The sequence below is a fragment of the Tribolium madens genome, unplaced genomic scaffold (genome assembly GCF_015345945.1).
Source record: "Tribolium madens isolate multiple individuals breed KSU strain unplaced genomic scaffold, Tmad_KSU_1.1 Scaffold_71;HRSCAF=194;Tcas5.2_LG6, whole genome shotgun sequence".
Lineage (NCBI taxonomy): Eukaryota > Metazoa > Arthropoda > Insecta > Coleoptera > Tenebrionidae > Tribolium > Tribolium madens.
This window is the reverse complement of record NW_025401041.1, coordinates 5,274,726-5,296,762: the sequence shown is the minus strand read 5'-3', so window position 1 is coordinate 5,296,762 and position 22,037 is coordinate 5,274,726. Positions and strand designations below refer to the sequence as shown.

At 29.8% G+C, this 22,037-nt stretch overlaps 1 protein-coding gene across 1 annotated transcript in view; it reads right to left on the bottom strand.

The window, feature by feature from the left end:
* Positions 1-957: 957 nt before the first annotated feature.
* Positions 958-22,037, bottom strand: part of LOC123008994 (scavenger receptor class B member 1) — a 29,875-nt gene continuing 8,795 nt past the window's right edge. Inside the window, exons 2-10 of the mRNA XM_044405076.1 lie at positions 19,808-19,961; positions 13,707-13,798; positions 13,495-13,655; positions 2,645-2,783; positions 2,386-2,589; positions 2,081-2,336; positions 1,861-1,998; positions 1,691-1,809; positions 958-1,637 (exon numbers count right to left, since the gene is read on the bottom strand). Of these exons, the coding sequence (XP_044261011.1) occupies positions 1,212-1,637; positions 1,691-1,809; positions 1,861-1,998; positions 2,081-2,336; positions 2,386-2,589; positions 2,645-2,783; positions 13,495-13,655; positions 13,707-13,798; positions 19,808-19,937 (1,665 nt within the window). The 5' untranslated portion in view covers positions 19,938-19,961 and the 3' untranslated portion in view covers positions 958-1,211. The remainder of the gene's footprint in view (positions 1,638-1,690; positions 1,810-1,860; positions 1,999-2,080; positions 2,337-2,385; positions 2,590-2,644; positions 2,784-13,494; positions 13,656-13,706; positions 13,799-19,807; positions 19,962-22,037) is intronic.

The following is a 22,037-nucleotide window of genomic DNA, read 5'->3' as shown; positions in this document are numbered from 1 at the left end:
GAGAATTGAGTATGAAAAAATTACAATTCTTTGGGACAAAANATCATTCATTAAAAATAAATAAAAATGTGATTTTCTATTTTTTTTCTATTGTAAATCTGGCTAATTTTAAGTAACAAACCATTATTACACTAGGGGAGATTTCCGAAAATGAGACAATTTAATTTGAAAAAATTACAATTATTTGGGACAAGAAAAAAATCTCAAAATATGATCAGATTTCTTAATAAATGCAATTTTTTTGCCTAAAAAACTTTCAAAATCTACAAAAATAGTAGATTAACCATAAAACTGACTATTTTGCAATATTTTTCCGTGTTAAATGTTCTAGTTGATAAAAATAAACTGATAAGATTGATTTTTTTCTAATGTAAATCTGGCTGATTTTAAGTAATAAAGTCAAAATATATCAAAAATTATGAATGTTATTAAATATCTTTTTACTTAATAATTTAGACATTTAAAAGTTTGTTTTTAGCTATAGGCAATTTAACAATCTATTAGATGCAAAAATAAAAAAAGAGGGTGTTGTTTCATTTAAACTTTTAAATAACTTCAACAAATTTTTTCTTTACAAATGCAAAACTCTAAAAAACTGTTAAACTCTTAAAGTTTGTACATCTTTGTAATTTTTTTTCTAGCTGTCTTTGTTTTTGTGTTTCAAATTTTTAGAGTGTTTTCGTCAAAAAAAAACAACTTATTTAAAAAACTAAGCAAATCGATCAATAAGTTTAGTTAACAAATATTGTAGTAAAAAACCACTTTCAAACATACCAAGAAATTTAGTGTTTTTTATTTAAAGAAACATAAGTTTGTATTGTAACTTATTTCTAAAGCAGGCTGTATAGTTGAAAATAATTCTATCAATTTCCTGGGTAATTTTTTTTTTAAATTACACTTGACTTTACCAACTAATTTTTCGTTATGCGTTGGTATCTGCATATAAAAACCCCCAAAAAGTTGAAATATTTTATTAAAAAAGTACACTTCATTATAAAACTGGCTCTCCTAGACCTAACTGAGCAAAAATCGAAGTTTGTGTGATGACTCATCGAATAAAAGGCACCAATTTGAATCCCGCAATTACCTAAACCTAGTCAACGTTTTGGCAATTCAAAAAAACAAATAAATTATTGCACCAAAAATTATCACAAGAATCACAATTTGAGCAATTCGGCAGTTCAATTTTCTACAAAAACTAAGTCCCACTTTCATATATCAATCTCGTCCAAGCCCTCGTTCAAATCAAGCAACGTGTAAGTGTCCCTTTTGATCAGTTTGGGCCTCGCCACGGCCAAATAGCTGCTTCCTCGCTTCCTCAACGTCTTCATTCCGATTTCGATGGTCTCCTTTGTGAAAACAATGGACTTGTAGGCGTTTATAAACACCCCAATGAGGATGCAAGTACCCAGAAAAATGAACCCGTAGGTCATAAGGGGGCATGCGACGTCGGCGAACGTCGTCGCGAGGTAAATCCAGCGTCGGATGGGGGGCGTCAAGTCGTCGATTCCCTCCTCGAGCCACATTATGGGGTACATGATACTGGGGAATTTCGACACGGGGGCCACCTGAGGTGCTTGGTCCACCTTTAGATTGAGCTGTAAACGCACTTTGCCCTCAATTGGCACCCCCAGTCTCTAGAAAACAAAAAATTTGTACACAACTTAGGCAACCAAGAATACATCATTACCGGCTGGATTTTAAAATAGGATTGGTGCTTCTCCTTGACTGGATTTAAGCCTTCAAAAGGCTCGATTAGAGTTGGATCGGCTTCGAAAAAGTGGGGGAAGGATAAATAGACAGGAGCATCTGGAATTTTACTTATAAAAAAAATTGAAAATAAAGTTTGAGGTTAGGTACCGAACTGACAGGGGCTAATATTTTGGAGGCCTTTAGGGGGGCAAAACTCGTTCCCGGGACAATAACATTTATTGTTCGGTTCTTTAATCACAGTTTCAAACATACTGTCAGCTGGGGTGTACAAATCAGCACTAATTCCTGAAATTTAAATTTATTGTTAGGCAACTAGTTATACACGTGTTTAGTTGGTTGCCTGCTAATTGATTAAGTTTTTAATTACCATGCTTTGTGACTGGCCCTCTGTACTGTAAGGGCATGGTCCTGCACAAGTCCTTGTCGTAGATGTTGACAACGTCGGATTTGGTGTAGTATCTGGGGGGGAAAAACGACCCTTCACTGGCCCTTATAATGTTACAGGGTGATTCCTGCCAGTAGGGCAACTTATCATCGCCGTTTAGCTTCTCTAAATATCCGAAATTTTGCATTCCGGTCATCCCTGTATATATATTATGGACCTCATTCAAGGTTCCATTTCTCTATGAAGGAAAATAGTAAAATGTGGGACGAAAATTGAGGAGAACTTACATTGATTAAAAGGCCCATTTTGGACATTGGTTTTTTTCGTTTGGGGTAAAACTGGTGGGCTAGAGAGACAAGAGTGTCGTCGTAGCCGAAGACTAGCTCATCGGCGGTTATAGTGACAAAAGGCTTGAAGCCTCGCACACTTAATAAGAAGGAAATTGTTCGTTGCACGAAATAACTAAGAGAGTTTGATTGGGTTGACAAGGTCTAGAATTTTTATTTTTTTAATTATATAAATTAACATTTCGATATTTTGACTCACCAGAAGTGGAATGTTGGGGACAGTGATCTTCTGGTCCTTATCAACGGACAATTCAGGTACAAATTGTAGGATTTTCTTGTGCTGATAAGTGAGAGTGCCATTATCGTGGAACTTGATATTGACCTTTTCCATGTCTTCTCTGTGAATCAAAAGTTTGATTGATTATTTGGCTTGTTTTGCAAAAATAAAGTTGTAAAAAAATAACTGATGACTTGTTTTTTGCTCCATGTAAACCCGGCTAAGTTTTAGTGATTTTAATTGACAAATGTGATTTTTGACGGATTTTTTTTGTCTAAAAAACTTTCAAAATGTACAAAACTGTAGATTAACAAACTAATTGTGTAAACTGTGTTAAAACTGACAAAAATGGGATTTTTTTGTCTTTTTTCCTAATGTCAATCTGGCCGATTTTAAATAACAAACCATTACTACACTAGGAAAGATTTTTGAAAATGAAACAATTGAATGAATTTGAAAAAATTACAATTCTTTGGGACAAAAATATTTTTTGACAAAACTTTTAGGAAAATGCATTTTTGCCCAAACTTTATTACAAAAACTGTAGATTAACCATAAAACTGACTATTTTGTTGCATTATTTTCTTCCGTGTTATAGTTGATAAAAATGGGATTTTTTGTTTTTTTCTCTTGTAAATCTGGCCGATTTTGAGTAACAAACCATTATTATACTAGGGAAAATTTTCCTAAACTGAAACAATTGAATTTGAAATGTTACAATTATTTGGTCAAGAAAAAAATCTCAAAAATGTGACAACAGAATTTTTTGACAGATTTTTAATAAAATGCAATTTTTCCATTTTTGAAAAGAACGCAGTTTTTTTTTACCAAGTGTAACTCTGGCCGGTTTTAATAACAAGCCACAATCACATCAAAAAAAATTTTTTTGGTAGATCATTTCAATAAAACTGCGTTTTTCCAGAAGAAAACTTGAAATTTATACGAAAGAACCTCGAATTTGACCATTTAATGTCTTTTTTTTGGTTTTAAAAGTTATAATTGATAAAGTAAACATTTTTTAATGTAGTTTTTTGCTAATGTAACAAATCATTCATTAAAATAAATAAAAATGTGATTTTTTGTTTTTGTTGTAAATCTGGCCGATTTTAAGTAACAAACCATTATTACACTAGAAAGATTTCCGAAAATGAGACAATTTAATATGAAAAAATTACTATTATTTGGGACATGAAAAAAATCTCAAAATATGATCAGTGAATTTTTTGACAGATGTTTTAATAAAATGCAATTTTTGGCCTAAAAAACTTTCAAAATTTACAAAAATACTATATTAACCATAAAATTGATTATTTTGCAATATTTTTTCCGTATTAAATGTTATAGTTGATGAAAATAAACTGATAAGATTTAGGTTTTTTTGTTTTTTTTTAAAGTAAATCTGCCCGATTTTAAGTAAGAAACCATGAAAAACTATCGAAATTGAAACAATTAAATTTGAGACAAAAATGTACCAACTGCATTTTTTGACAAATTTTTTAATAAAATGCAATTTTTTGCCCAAAAACTTACAAAATTTACAAAAACAATAGATTAACCATAAAACTGACTATTTTGCAATAATTTTTTCCGTGTTAAGTGTTATAGTTGATAAAAATTAGATTTTTTTGCTTTTTTCTCTTGTAAATCTGGCCCATTTTGAGTAACAAATCATTATTACACTAAAGAAAACTTCTGAAACAATTTGAAAAAATGTCATTTATTTGGGACAAGAAAAAAATCTCGAAAACGTGACGACAGAATTTTTTGACAAATTTTTAATAAAATTTAATTTTGTCTTTTTGAAAAAAAAACCGCAGCTTTTTTGGTTTTTACCAAGTGTAAACTCTGGCCGATTTTAATGTCAAGCCATAATCAAACCCACATTTTTTTATTATAGATTATTTCAATAAAAATGAATTTTTTCAGAAAAAAACTTGAAATTTATACGAAAGCAATGTCTTTTTTTTGGTTTTAAAACTTATAATTGGTAAAATAAACATTTTCCAATGTAGTTTTTTGCTAATGTAATAAATAAAAATGTGATTTTTTGGTTTTTTTCTATTGTAAATATGGCTGATTTTAAGTAACAAACCATTATTACACCAGGGAACATTTCCGAAAATGAGAATTGAGTATGAAAAAATTACAATTCTTTGGGACAAAAAAATTATTTGACACAAGAAAAAAATCTCAAAATGTGAACACTGATTTTTTTTACAGATTTTTTAATAAAATGCAATTTTTTGTCTAATAAACTTTAAGAATTTACAAAAATAGTAGATTAACCATAAAACTGACTATTTTGCAATAGTTTTTCCGTGTTAAATGTTATATTATACATAGTTAATAAAAATAAACTGATAAGATTGCGATTTTTTTGTTTTTTTCTAATGTAAATCTGGCCGATTTTAAGTAATAAAGCATTATTACACTAGGAAAGATTTTCGAAATTGAGACAAGAAAAATGTCAAAAATGTGACAACTGAATACAACATGTTCAAACTCTTCAAAGTAGACAAAAGCAATAAAGCAGAGAATAATGTCTTTTTTGAAAAAAAAAACACAGTTCTTTTGGGCTTGTAAATCAGGCTGTTCTTTTGACAAGCCATAATCACATCAGAAAAAAAACTCAAAAATGTAACAAATGAATTTTCTGACAGATTTTTTTCAAAGAAACTGCGTTTTTTTTTAAAGAAAACTCGAAATGTATACATAAAGAAGAAATCAACCTTGAATTTGGCTGTTTTTTGTCTTTTTTTGGTTGATAAAATAAAGATTTTCCAATGTAACCACTATTCACTGAATGAAAAAAATGCAATTATTTGGGCCAAAATTGGGCTTGGTTCAATATTCCGTTGCAAAATTGGCCGAGGAGCGTCCATAATTGCCAAACTAATAACTTTCACGTCCAGGGGTCACCAGTTGTATTACTGGTTGCATAAAAGCGATTTATTTTTCAGTTGTGTAAAGAATTCGATTACGTCACAGTTCAGTTAACTCATTGCGAGATAAATCTATTGCAACCTTCTGAAGGACGATATTAGTCCAGTGATTGCATTAAGTATTAATTTATTAAAACGAGTCTCTGTTTATTACTAAATGTACGAAGAGAGGTAAAATATGACCTTAATTTTGATGGTCAGAAAAACAACTCGGTTTTCTTGAATTTTTTTCTATGTTTGTTATATATTTTGTAATTATTATCGACGATATGCGTATGTTAAACTCGACGAGAGGCTAAAAATAAGCTCGAGTGAATAATTGACTTGTTTTTATTAATTAATTTCACTTTTATTACACACAAAGTTGTAAAATTAACAATAACATTTAATTAAAATATTGTGTTTGCTTGCTAGTTGTTGGAAACTCAACAGACGGTGCGATTACAAAACAAATACTTTAATAATTTTCACAATAAAAACATTTTCCAACAAATTTTTAATTCAATTTAACTTAATTCAAATAATGAACTGTGTTTATTTTTTAAATTGTTTACTTTAAATTGTTTGAGAATTTGAGGAAATTGAATTTAATTAATTACATATTAACTGCAATTTTGATTTATTTCTCTGATCAATTAATCAAATTAATTTTGAATTTGATTGTATACAAAACTAAAGAATAATTAATTATTAAGTGACTTAAAAGTATTAATTATTTTTCTAATTTATGAAACACAGATTATTTGCTTTTACAATTAATTTGCAATTTATAATTTAATTATTTTGAGTCAAACAATTTTTATTTGGCTCAGGTGTAAGTAAAAATAATTATGCAAGTGCGTCGAGTATAATTCACAATTGCGTAATTGATTTAATCTCAGTGCTTGAGTTAATTAATTATTTTCACAAAAAAAAACTTGAGACGGGAATGCAATTTCCGAGAATTTATTACTTAGAAAAATGTCACATTGGGTATTAATACCTTTACGTAATTTCAATTAATTGAATTAATTACGATTTTATAATGTTAGGAGTGTGATTTCTAATGATGGGCACTTATTTTCGGGTCATACTGTATATTGAATTTTTTTTTGTTGCAACCGTTTTGACCCAGATGAGTGATTCATCTTCAGGGTTTTCATCAGCCAGCTGTTCCTTTCGTTCGCTTTTCAGGTGGTGAACACTTCGAAATCCGAATTACATAAACGGTCGCTCGTTCATTAAAAACAAATTAAAAGAATGAAATGAAAATAAAAGCAAATCGGCTCCATATCCGAGCACAAAACTAGTTAACCGCGTCTGAAAACGATTACGTAAGTGGAGAAACTCTGACTTTCTTTGGAATGCAGCAAAGTTGTTTTTGCTCAAAGATGACAATGCGTGTGGTTAATAAATTCGCAATTATCAGGTCGGAGGATGCGGTTTTTAGAGTGTTTTTCGCACCTTTGGAGAAATTTCTTTCGATTATGAATGTTAATTATTATTGTGCAAAGGCCTTGGCGAAGTCGGGTGATAATTACCGTTTTACAACTTTCCAAATCGGTATTTTAACAAGCACCCAAGGGGTAGGCCGATTGGGGGGATTTCCACAGAAAAAAAATTTAAACAAAATTATTGTAAAATGGGTCAAAATTTGAATTAAAAATTTAATTTGAGTCTAGTCAAACAAGACAAGAATGAAACTTTATTACCCTGTACAAGGTGATTCTTTTAGGGCCTATATTAGAAACTTTTAAATTTCTAATGTAGATAGAAATTTGAAATTTTGTACACAACCCAAATCAACCAGTCTGAGTTCAACTAAATTATTTTCAAAATGGCTGAACTTCCGGAACTACGAGAAATTGGCGCCAACTTTGAAATTTTAAATGGTAACCAATTATTTTTATTGCATTTTTGAATTCTCCTCTCCAAACTGAGTAAAATGTACCTAGTTGTTAGTACTTATCTGTCATAGTTTTTGACATATGTCAATTTTTTGCTCAAAATTTTCATTTGCAGAGGTCTATTAAAAACATCACAGCTCTTGAACCGTTTGCAATAAGTAAATAATTTTTCTTGCATTTGATAACCAAAGGTTCGAAGAGTTTCCCAAAATTTTCAAAATTGTCAACTGTCAAATTGCAAAGCTTATATGATTTTTTGAAAATGATATGTAACAAACAGCTATAACTCAGTTTTTTCAAATAAAATGACCCCATTTTCTCAACGGCAATTAAAGATTTATTAATTATTTTTATTAATTATTTATTAAAGATTTATTACTCTACACAACACCCATCCGGAATTACAAAGAATTGAGGCGGCATTTAATAATCTTCAACCAAATGAACTAATGGAAGCCACTCAAATCAGTTCACCATCGAGTTTTGGACTGTTTGAAAATGGTAAACATATCGAACATCTGTATTAATTATAAGTATATCTTATTGTATTTTTCCAAAGCCTACGTGATTAACTATAAAAATAAAAACATTAACATGTTTTTTGTGATTATTTCAAAAACTATAAGAGGTAGGTATAGGACATGTTGATAAAAGTCCTTCTACAAATTGATGTAGTTTTGATTGCCGTTGAGAAAATAGAGTCATTTCATTTGAAAAAACTGAGTTAAAGCTGTTTGTTAATGATCATTTTCAAAAAATCATACTAGCCTTGCAATTTGACAGTCGACAATTTTGAAAATTCTAGAAAACTTTTCGAACTTTTGGTTTTCGAATGCAATAAAAAATATTCACTTATCGCAAAGGGTTCAAGAGCTGTGATGTTTTGAATGAACCACTGCAAGTGAAAATTTTGACCGAAAAATTGACATATGTCAAAAACTATGATAGTTAAGTACTAACAACTAGGTACATTTTACTTAGTTTAAAGAGGAGAATTCAAAAATGCAATAAAAATAAGTGGGTACCATTTAAAATTTCAAAGTTGGCGCCAATTTCTCGTAGTTCCGGAAGTTCAGCCATTTTGAAAATAATTTAGTTGAACTCAGACTGGTTGATTTGGGTTGTGTATAAAATTTCAAATTCCTATCTGAATTAGAAGTTAAAAAGTTTCTAATGTAGGCCCTAAAAGAATCACCTTGTATACAGGTGCGCCTGAACTCGTGCCCCAGAGAAAAATGCCATATAAGGTAAGATACCAAGAAGATGGAAAAAATGTTAAAAAAAATTTATCTATAAAAATTTCGAAGTTATGAGGGTTTAAATTTTGCACTTTGACTCTATTTATTTCTGTTGGAAAAATAATTTTCCAAGTTTTTTTGCAAGAGGAAACAAGGATGCTATATCCTAAATTGTAACTCTGTTCAATGTTATTTGTGGCTTTTATTGGCAAATTTTTTGTACCTTTACCAAATAATTCTAAAAAAACAAGATTATCAGTATCATTAAATAGACATAAAAAATGTCAAATGTCAAAAAATTGACAGATATAATTTTTTAAACATTTTTTCCATGTTCCTGGTATCTTACCTTACTTAAAATTTTTCTCTGGGGCGCAAGTTTTGGCGCACCCTGTATCTGCAACCAAGCTTTATACAGGTGTTCCAATAACACGGAGCCACCCCGAATATCTCAGAATCTAAAATGACTTTGCAAAAACGCCGAAACAGATCGATTTTGTTTCGGAGGGGGACATTTTTTGACGTAATTTTTAAATCACCCCCAGTAACTCTTTAACCCCCACGCACCCCAACTTTAAAAATTTAAATAGCACTACTTGTGGCACATCAAATGAAAGTTATTTTAACAAGATTTTCAAAACTTTTTATCAAAATTTAATCATACCATCCATTCATGAGATACAGGGTGTTTTAATAAAAACGATCCAGCAAGAAATTGCAAAAAAAAACGAAACAGGTTAATTTTGTTTTTAAAAAAGACATTTTTTGACACAATTTTAAAAGCATTCCCTTTAACTTTTCCCACCTCAATTTCGAAATTTCAAATGACACCGACTCACTTGCGACAGATCAAATAAAAGTTTAAAATGTTTTTTGAACCTCTTTTCTAAAGTTGAATAGGATTATCTATTCATAAGATATTCGCAAAAAATAATGTTTCTAATTAGTAATTACTTCTAATAAAAGCTGTAACAAACTTATTTTTATTTCTTTATTTTAATGTCAAATTAATCGGACTAAAGGACAGGGGGTAATAACGTTTCTTATAATTTAATGTAAGTATCTAAAAAATAGCAATATAGTTCTTAAGTTCCTTTGTACGTACTGACTGCTGAAAGATTAGTTTTTTGCTGATATTTTATGAATATATGAAAGTCATTTCATTTTGGAAAAAAGCATTTAAAAAGTGTTTTTATTTTTTGTATCACTAGTGGTTGGTGCTATTTGACATTTTAGAGTTAAGTGACATAGAGGTTAAAAGGTTAGTGAAGGTGCTTTTAAAATTGCGTCAAAAAATGTCCCTTTCAAAAACAAAATTAACCGTTTTTTTTGCAAATTTTTTCTAAGATGGTTCGTTTCTATTAGAACACCCTGTATCTCATGAATGGATGGTCTAATTCAATTTCGGTAAAAAGTTCTGAAAACTTTGCTAAAATAGCTTTCATTTGATGTGCCACAAGTAGGGTAGTGCCATTTAAATTTTTAAAGTTGGGGTGAGTGGGGGTTAAGGGGTTACTGAGGGTGCTTTAAAAATTACGTCAAAACATGTCCCCCTCGGAAACAAAATCGACCTGTTTCGGCGTTTTTGCAAAGTCTTTTTAGTTTCTGAGATATTCGGAGTGGCTCGTTTTCATTGAAACACCCTGTATGATAAATTAGTGTTATTTTTCCATGTAGAATATGTGGTTACAATTTTACGTAATATCAAGGAAACACCCTGTATATTTAAATTAGATATTTGTAAAAAAAAATAATTTTCCGGGTGGTGGCGAATTTCCTAGTCGACTCGATTTCCTTATGGGCGTTTGAATGTCAAGTACGGTGCCGAAATCCGGAACCCCCGAACCCCATCGTCCTCCAGGTGTACCAACCTTCACTCAATCTTACATAAATCCAGTTTCACACTTATACAATCGCTTTCACGAAGGGTGCTGTGAAAGCACCTTCGTACCACGTGTCTCTCTAACTCTTCCGTTATTGGTGCAGGTCGTGTAGCAAGTGGATGACCTTGACTTACAAATCAATGGGTTGACGACCGTCTCTCTCATCCATCGGTTTGAGAGGGAGAGAGAGAGTAGTAAAAAAAATTGTCAATGTACCACGCGCGCAATTTCGATTTTGTAATCATTATAGTTTATGGTTTATTTTAGAGATACCATGGGCAGTTTATGGTTGTGTGGTAACACATTCCGATGATTGGTTGAGTAATTTATCAAGTCACCTTTTCTTTTTTTTTTATTTGAATCTAGTTGTCAAAATGGGAAAAAACGCCCGAATTTGTGACCTTGACGAGATTAAATCGCGTGTCGTGTTCTGAGAATTAAGAAATTACGTATATTATGAATTTAAATTTTTAATTATTTCCGCTCTGTTTACCACAAATATAAGAAAACTGAAAAGTGAAATCACGAAAAGTGCTTTGTGTATTTTACTTTTATCGATTTATATTTATAGCTACGTCTACTCGATAAGATATTTCACGAGTTGCATACTTAAATTATTGCCTATTTGCCCTTTCGCTCAATTTTTTGAACTATATACAGGGTAGTTAACTCACGTTTTAACGCCTCTGAAAATTAAACTTGAATTCATATGTGATTTTTTCAAACAGGAGGGCATTTTCTGCAATTTTAAAACTAATTATAATTTAATATTAACGATTTTTTAATTAATTTATCTAGAAAATTTTGGTTTTACTATAAATTATAATAGAGTGGTATTTTATTTTATTAAATTATTAAAATAGAGGGTGTCCATTAGTGACCTTAAAATGGTAAAATTTTAAAAAATTATATAGGACATTGATAATCTAGTCCATCGCCTATAATTATTTTCAACTATACATCGTGTCTCAAAAATAAGTTACAATACAAACTTGTGTTCTTTTAAATGAAACACCATATGTTTCTTAGCGTTTTTGGATGTAGATTTTTATGACAAACTTTTTGACGAAAACATGCACTTCTTAAAAAATTATTACACAAGAACTAAGACATCTAGATATATTTTTTTTACTACCGCAAAGAAGAAGGTACAAGCTATAAGGTTGTAACATTTTTTTAGTGTGTTGCATTTGCAAAGATAAAAAAATGAAGGCGCTTGTTAGAAGTTCAATAACTTACAAAAATTAAATGGAACACCCTTGTTTTTGCATTTAAAAGATTATTAAATTGTCTTTCTAAAATTATTTACTTTTAGGTGTTTATAATCAAAAACTAAAATTATATTTAACGTTAAACATTAAAAAAAAATACTATTGTTTAAATATCTTTTAATTTATCAATTCTAGACATTAAAAGTTTATTTTTTTAAATAGACAATTTTTCAATCTATTAGTTGCAAAAATAAAAAATAGGGTGTTTCATTAAATTTTTTTAAGTTATTTAACTTTTAACAAACTTATTAATTTTTACAAATGCAAAACGCTAAAAAATTGCTACAGTTTTAAATTCTGTATTTTCTTCTTTGCAGAAGTAAGAAAAAAATTGTTCTAGCTGTCCTAGTTTTTGTGTAATAAATTTTTAAAAAGTGCATATTTTCGTCAAAAAAACGTCTTATTTCTAAAACTAAGCGAAATCGACTAATAAAAGTTTAGTGTAAAAACATTGTTTTAAAAGGCTACACACATACGGTGTTTCATTAAAAAAAACACATGTTTGTATCGTAACTTATTTTTGGGACATGCTGTATGCTTGAAAATAATTTTAGGTGATGCACTAGATTAGTATATCAATGTCCTATACATTTTTTTTTAATTTTACCATTTAAGGTCACTAATGGACTTTTTCAACTCTCTGGAACACCCTGTATATTCAATTAGTACTCTTTGAGTCATATTTAATGTAACTTAGATTAAATAATCTTCCGATAAATAATACAAAAATAGATTTTTTTGTTAAAAAATTTGCGAATCACATTGTGAATTCTATACGGGGAGCGAGCGGCAAAGCCGCGAGCCCCCCATAATTTCCAAAAGACATTTTCGAATCCGATAGGATTTAACCAAAGTTTCTACTAGTTCACTAATTAAATAGAACAATAACCGAATAAATTTTACTTAAGTAATTAATAAATTACTTCTAATAATGCAAAGATTGGTCATGTTTTGCTTAATTTATTTACAATTTTTGATTTCCTGCTTAATATTTTCGTTGTTTGATTTAATTTTACTACTTTTTCTAGATTTTATTGCAATTCTTTAATTTATCGAGGTTAGATCGCGGAAGTTTCCAAACATCAACAAAATCGCAAAATAATAAATATTCACACGAATAAAATAAACAAAATAAATTATTCCAATTTGTGAACAGTGCGCAAAGTTGTTTGTTATTAATTCGAGTTAATTAAATTTGATTTTGATGAATTGTTTGCAAGCAGTGGTAATGTTTAGATCGTCGATGAATTAATTATGAGCTAAAAATTACAAGTAACGGTCGTAATTACAAGTCTGTAAAAATCCCTCTAATTACTTGTAATTCCCGTTGAAAATTGGGAAAAAAGTGTTAAAGGTCACTCACACGTTACAAATGAGTCAGCAAATCATATTTCACCTAGAAATGGTGTTTGAAGTGAATGGTGTAGCAAGTACCATTGCCCCCGGCCGATATTACACCGTGTAAATAAATAATATACTTGGCAAAGACCGAGCTGACCTTTGGTTGTGAACCTTGACAAAGAAATCTAATTCCATTCATAAACACTCTTGTTCAATTATTTATTAGTTTCGCGTACGCTGATTTTCATTCATTGATGATTGATTGGCTCACCTGTAGACAAAAGGGCCAACTTCTTGCAGTTTCGGTTTTTCCCCCAAATTTAGAAAATTGTCGGGATTTGTGACGTTGAAAATGTAGACTTTTGTGAGGCGGATTACTCCGGGTTTTTGCCAGTACTGGAAGCTCAACGAACCGTTCCACAGTTTCAAATTCTGGGGGAAAAAATGGAATTTTTGGGGGAAAATTTGGGGTTTTTTGCTTACTTTTAAAATGAGGTAGTCCACCCATGGAATTGACGATAAGATAATGCCCATGGCCAGGGTAAATACTCCGATTAGGATGACTGCGATGCGACCTGAAAAAAACATAGAAATACAAAAAGCAGTTCAAACTGGGAAAAAATATTTTTATAAAATACAGGGTGTGTCAGAAATCGTTTCCAGGAGATGGAAACAATGTTTAAAAAATTCTCTGTCAAAAAATTTTGACACATTTTTTTGACATTTGACGTTTTTTTATGTTTATTTAATGATACTCGTATATGTTTTTTTTAGAATTATTTAGTAAAAGTACAAAAATTTTGCCAATAAAAGCCACAAATAAAGTTAATTTAGAATACAGCTTCTTTTTTCCTCTTCTAATAGCCTGTAGCAAAAAAACTTGAAAAATTATTTTTCCAACAGAAATAAATAGAGTCAAAGTGCAAAATTTAAACTCTCATAACTTCGAAATTTTTATGGATAGAATTTTTTCAAACATTTTTTCAATGTTCCTGGTATCTTTCGTTTTAATTACATGGCATTTTTTTCTGGGGCGCGAGTTCTGGCGCATCCTGTATATAAAGTGTCACTAAAAAGCTTTTTAACATTTTCTTAATGGACCTATTTGCTACTCCAAAAATTACTTTTCGTTTTAATTTTTTGTTTTGGTGCACATTTTTTATTAAATATTTACATTAATCACCCTGTATTTGCTTATACTAAACTTTAAAATATTTTAATTTATATTTGTATATACATGGTGATTTACCAGTTGTATTACCAAATAGTCAAGTTTTTGCAATAATAATATACAGGGTGAGTCAACGAATAACGCGTTTCAATTTTTTTCAAAAATTAAATTATTGAAATTTTTTATTTTTTTTTTGGTTTACTGCACATTTTTTATAAAATATTGTTAAGTTTGCTTAAACTAAGATTTATGATATAATACATATTCGGATATACAGGATGATTGACTATTTCTGTTATCAGTTTAAAAACAACCTATTTTTGTATTAAAATATACGGAGTGAATTTAAAACACATACAGTGCTACTTTCGTACTCACCGGTTTGATTTTTTTTAGTTTTAGTATTTTTGGAAACACACCCTGTATTTGCTTAGAAAGAAACTTTGACACAATGTGACTAATTTAAGATTTTTGAATACACATTCCAATATACAAGGTGATTCACCAGTTTCGTTTTTTTGTGAGATTTTTTTTATGTTCTATTAAAATATACGGAGTGAGTCACCAACGTTAAAAAATTGGAGCCTTTTTGCACTTTTTTGCATTTTGACACATATACACATCTATTAAAAATTAATTAAATTAAAAATTAATTACATTAATTAACTATTAAAAATTACTTTCTAATTACTGTTTTTTTTTTTTTGGTTTAGTGTTTTTGACAAAACACCCTGTATTTGCCTAAAACGAAAATTTGATACAATGTGGAATAATTTGAGATTTCATAATGCGTATTTTTGCCAAACATCAAGCGCTTTTTTTATTAAGGTCGTCTTTTGAATTAAAATATACAGGGTGACTGATCAAAATGCGTATTTCAAACCTCAACTTTTTTGTAACTGTTTTACACTTTTTGTTTTTAATTTGTGATTTCTACGATTTTTTTGCAATTGACATTTTAAAGTGTATAAAATAAATTGACATTAGAAGAGAATTATACGAAAATAAAAATAAAGGACAACAAAACACTTTTTTTATATCCAATCAAGGTTTTAAATTTCATAATTAAAAATATGTGTAAGGAAATTGAAAAATGACAACGAGGAAAAGCCTCGAAAAGCCCATTTTCCAGTCATGGCCAACGCGACCTCCGCAATTTTCGTATTTCTGCACGCATTTTACGAGCTACCATTTAAATGCCATTTCCAATAAATTCTTTTAGAAAGTGAAGAGTCACGTTTTGACAGCGCTTCATCATCAGGGACAGATAACAAAACATGTGAACGTCTATAATTTCGTCAGGTGTGTTTTACAAACATAAAATATATCAAATAGAGTCCAAAGGTTACTTTTAATGAATTTTAGTTTGGTATTTAGAGATGGGTTTATGGCTGCATAATGAATTATTGATAAATATAATATAATTTTTACTTAGTGCGAAATTGAATAATAAAAATAAGGAACTTGTTTTGGAATAGCCTTGTTTTGGTGATATTGGATCAGAAAGAAATATTTGCCAAGGTTACATTGATAAATTTTAGACAAAAATAAATTAATTATTCATAGATTTTGCAATTTTTATTATTAATATTTTTAGCTCAGATATCACTTTTAAAATGCGGAAAATATCAACGCGGAACGGGACATAATATTACGAATTTTAAAAGATATAAAACAACTATTGTTTACTTCAAGTAATTACGTTTTCCTGGATTTTGAAATCTTTAAAGTTTGTTTTGTGACAAGAAATAAAGATCTAAAAACAAAAAAAAAACTTCACCGAATCAAATATTTTCTACTTAATTAATACATTATTCAAATTATTTTTTTTATTTAAATCGATCCAAGGTTCGAATAGACGTAAACTCAGGCACTGAACTCGATGCAACAGGTTAAAATGCTCTACGATGAGTGATTTTTGACATATTTATAATAATAATAATAATGATAATAAGAGTAATTAGACTCAGAAAAGTGCATAAAACATTTCATAAATGCTAGAAATAAATAAATAGACAGAGAGACTGGCCGGGGGCGTGGTAGCACAGCGATTTTTCTATATACTACACGTAAATTTTAATTTATATTTGTGATTTACCAGTTGTATTACCAAAAACTCAAGTTTTTTCCAATAATAATATTCAGGGTGAGTCAACGAATAACGCTTTTCATTTTTTTTTTCAAAGATTAAATTATTGAAAATTTAATTTTTTTGGTTTAGTGCACATCTTTTATAAAATATTTACGTTAATACATTATTCAAATTATTTTAATTCTTTTATTCAAATCGGTCCAAGGTTGGAATACACCGATTTCTAGACGTAAACTCAGGCACTGAACTCGATGCAACAGGTTAAAATGCTCTACGATGAGTGGTTTTTGACATATTGATAAAAATAATACGAGACACTAAGAGTCTAATTAGACTCAGAAAAGTGCAACGTTTCATAAATGCGATAAATAAATAACTAGAGCAGAGACACTGGCCGGAGGCGTGACAGCGCAGCGATTTTTCTATATACTACACGTAAAAAATCGTTTTTTGCGCACTCTGTATAATCGCTTACGCAACGTTTGATCTCACCTGAAGAAACGATGAATACAATTTCATCTCATGTAACAGCCGATGCACTTTCACTCTCATTGCTTAAAGTCGGCCGATCAGTGTCCTTGAATAGAATCTTTCTTCTTCCATTTTGTGACAAATCTCCGCCATTTCGCAACCGTTTTTCCACCCAAATCCGACCGATACTTAAACCACTTGGAATTAATTAAGCCTCTAATCGTGTTACCTAATCACGAAGGCCATCTTTGTCTCTTAACAGTGACCTTTTAATATCTGGGTCAGTAACGCGGATATATCCTACGGGGTGTATTTTCGGTTTTTTTTTCAATCAAAAATTAACACATAAATTTATTTTATTAAAATGGAGTATACAAGGTGTGTCAAGTTTTACACGCACCCCCAAAACAGCCCTTTCTAGTCAAGCTAAAATTTCAAAAAAATTCGTAGATGATTTGTTCAATTCAAAGAACGTTTTACCCAATTTTTAAGCTAATTCGAGTTTAACGTCAAGGATTTTTTAATATACATATAAAAAAAATTAAATTGAATATTCTATAACAATAAAAACGGGACATATTTTTTATATTTTTTCCTAGTAAAGTTGAATATCGTGTTTGGGGGTGCGGATGAAACTTGACTCACCTGGTATATTACACGAACTTTCCAATTTTAAACGTCGATTGGGAAACGGTGGATTAACTAAGAAGGTTTTTTAACATCAAATGCTAAAATACTTAACGCTATTGTCGCAGAGATGCGTTGCGAAATTTTAGATTTATCACCAGAAAAAAGAAACCAATTTACGTCAATTTAGATGACAAAAAGTGACAAAATTCATTAATAAAATAATTCTGTCAAAACATCTAAACTTAGAATTACCAATAATGCGACCTCAACAATGGAATTGATCAATCAATCAATTAAAAAAAATAACATTTCTGACGTCAGTTGTGGATGTCACATAACAATTTTTTGCAATTTTCTGATTAAAAATATAATTTAGTTTTGAATAAAATTTGCATGATAATTTGAATACGAAACTAGTACTTGTTTTATGAAAAAATGTAGTAAATGGACGCAATTATTTTATGTAAGGTTAAAAAAAATTAAAAACTTTGTTTACAATTTTTTTATTTAATTTGTGAAATTTAAAAATTGTTAATTTTTCGCAAAAACGTTGACCTTGGCAAGGTGTCTCGACGAACTGGATTGCCATCAATGCGATTTGCGTCACGTAAATAATTACCTCTCGACTAATTTTTCTAGTAAAACAAATAATTTTATCGCAAATCCGGGTGCAAAAATCGATAAGAAGTTTAGTGACCTTTGACCGCCAAAAAATTTCTCATAAATTAACTCTACAGGTGCTCAAATTTTTATTAATAAGTTTGTCCACTGTACAAATGTCCAACTGTATGTGCTATAAACGAGTTCAAATAACTCTTCTTTGATATGTCATGTAATCATCATTGAAAGCAGTTCATCACTTTCTAGAAGCAATTGACCACAACCTTTAATGACTTAACGTTTAATCTCACTACAATGAAGTTACCATTAAATATGCATGACTATTTAATAACCCCAAACAGTAGTACCAATTTTGAAAATTCAAATTTCTCTCCCCTCACTTTCAATTTATTTTTTTGTCACACCCTGTAACTTTTTCATTGCTAGGTGTTTAAAGATTATTCTTATCAAATGGTTATACAAAGTTTAAAATTAAAAGATTAATTTTTTTTTTAAGAAAGTGTAAACTACTAAAAATTACTACTTTCCGTTTTGGATTTTTTTGGTTTAGTGCAAAATATTTACGTTAATCACCCCGTATTTGCCAAAACTAATGAAATTTGAGATTTTTTAATACTCATATTCAGATATACACGGTGATTTACCATTCAAAACAAAATTATTTTTGTATTAAAATATACAGGGTGCGTCACTAACATTTCTTTCAGTTTTAATTTTTTCAAGCAATTGACCACAACCTTTAATGACTTAACGTTTAATCTCACTACAATGAAGTTACCATTAAATATTCATGACTATTTAATAACCCCAAACAGTGGTACCAATTTAGAAAATTCAAATTTCTCTCCCCTCACTTTCAATTTATTTTTTTGTCACATCCTGTAACATTTTCATTGCTAGGTGTTTAAAGATTATTCTTATCAAATGGTTATACAAAGTTTAAAATTAAAAGATTAATTTTTTTAAAAGAAAGTGGAAACTACTAAAAATTACTACTTTCTGTTTTGGATTTTTTTGGTTTAGTGCAAAATATTTACGTTAATCACCCCGTATCTGCCAAAACTAATGAAATTTGAGATTTTTTAATACTCATATTCAGATATACACGGTGATTTACCATTCAAAACAAAATTATTTTGTATTAAAATATACAGGGTGCGTCACTAAAATTTCTTTCAGTTTTAATTTTTTGCTTCACCTTATATTATGGCTTATGGCTTATGGCTAGCATCACAAATGATTATGTTTTATTAAAATATACAGAATGAGTCACCAATGTTAAAAAAATCGGAGGCTTTTTGCACTTTTTACTTTTATATAAAACATACAGTGTGAACTAGAAACTACTTTGCTTCTCGTAACATTTTTGAAAAACACTCCGGATTTGCTTAAAGAGGAAAATTGTCACAACGAAAAGTAATTTAAAATTTTTAATACATATTTGGATGTACAGGGTGATTCACCAATTTTTTATGGGAATTTTTTGACGTCAAATATAAAAAGTCTAAGGTCGATTTTTGAATTAAATTATACAGGGTGGGTCATTAAAAATGTAATGTACAAAGCAATATGATTTTTTTTTTGTTCTTGGGTACTTACTACTGCTGAGTTTCCCATGTTGCGAAATAAGCATTTGCAAAGGAGTGCCATCCTTGGACCGATCAGCCTTGCCGAAAATTTGATTTCTTGCATACTGCCCGATCCGGAAGTACTGCTTGTAGAGTCCCATGGTGCCGTACCCAAATCGGGTATCCTGTAAAAAAAACCAAGAACAAAAAAATACTTTCACCAAAATCAATATTTGGCAACGTCGCGAAAGATTACTATGTATATAGTTGAATGAACGACTGCTACATAATTGCACAAATCAGTGAAATAAGAGATTTGATGATGATGATGATGAATTGCAAAATTGCGGATGAAATTTTTACTGAAATAATTGTTTTAAGCCGACATTTTCTATTTTTGTATCGAGTTTAATTTTTCTATTATTAAAGCACTAAACAATTTTAAGATCTTAGTACATATTAGAATATACAGGGTGATTCATCAATCGCGTTTTTCATGGAAATTTTCTGCCAAACATTAATCGTCTTTTTACTATCAGCTACGAGTCGCAATTATTGTTGGGTTTAAAGTAAATTTTTATATTCAAATATACAGGGTGTGCCAGAATTCGCGCCCAGAGAAATATGCCATATAAGACAAGATACCAGGAACATGGAAAAAATGTTAAAAAAATTCTATCTATAAAAATTTCGAAGTTATAAGACTTTACATTTTGCACTTTGACTCTATTTATTTCTGTTGGAAAAATAATTTTCCAAGTTTTTTTGCTATAGGTTATTATTAAAAGAGGAAACAAGAAAGCTGTATCCTAAATTGTAACTCTGTTCAATGTTTTTTGTGGCAAAATTTTTGTGCTTTTACTAAATAATTGCAAAAACACATATACATCAGTATTATTTCATTAAATAGACATAAAAAAATCTCAAATGTCAAAAAATAAATGTGAACATTTTTTGACAGGTAGAATTTTTTGATCCTGACATCTTACCTTATTTTTCTTAATTTTCTCTGGGGCGCGAGTTCTGGCGCACCTGTATACAAGATCATCAGTATCATTAAATAGACATGAAAAATGTCAAATGTCAAAATTTTTTGACAGAGATTTTTTTATCTTATCTTACTTGAATTTTTTCTCTGGAGCGCGACTTCTGAGAAACCCTGTATAAGGTGAGTGAGTTATTAAAATTTGTTTTAAAAATTTAGATGTTAAAAATCCCATCCAAATGTGACTGTTTTATTTTTTGAATGTCAACGTTTTTATTTTTTACACTTTTTTATTTAAGTATACCTAGTTTTTCGCTTTTGCCAATTTTTGTGACTATACTGGGTGAATCTTAAAAATGTATTTTTGTTGTTTTGATCTTTTTTTTTCATTTGACAATAGAAATTGAAGTAGATTTAAGGTTTCTTAGTTTTTGTATATACAGGGTGAGTTATAAAAAATAAAAAGTCTGTTTTGTTGCGTCCACTTTTCCCCAGCTGTCTATAAATCAATCAGCAAAAACCTCCATCATTTTTGACACGTAATTATCAAACTTTCGGATTACTTCATCGTAAAATGCTAATTATGACGTATCATGCGAAGCCTTCAATTACACCAAATCTCGAATTTTATAAGCAAGCAACATTGCAATTTCCTCACAAACACGTTTCGACCTCCGATACCCATCTCGACCGATATTTTCTAAAGGGAAACCCTCAAGGCTGTCGCGCACAGACCCATCATTTGCCCAATGAACCGCTAGTGAAACTCGAGAGAAAGTTTTTTTCGAAAAAAAAAAAACTTGAGAAAAAAAAATGTAAACAATAGTGGCCTTGGAATTTTTTTACCCAGACTACTTGATTTGGTGTTGGCCAATAATCTCTTTGTGTTTGATTTATTCACACACGTGAAAAATTCTTAAACCTTAACCTTAACATTTTTATACAAATTGACTCACTTATGCACGTTTTATGTAATTAGAATTGAAAAAATAATTGCTCAAGGTAAAAATGCATATTATAAATCTAGTGCACTTCGACTCGGTGACCCATTTACCTTGAATCTAGTGTGCTTATTATTTTTTATAACTGCAATTGCCTACGTGAAAAAAAAAACAGAAAATCAATTAAGAAAACCGGAATTTTTCACTCAAATCTATTTTAAATGTAGTCCTGAATAACTCAAATTAAACAAATTTCATTGAATTTAGTTTTAAATAATTTAATAAATTAAATTTTTCAAATGTTTTAAACGCCATCATTTTTTAAATTACTTAAT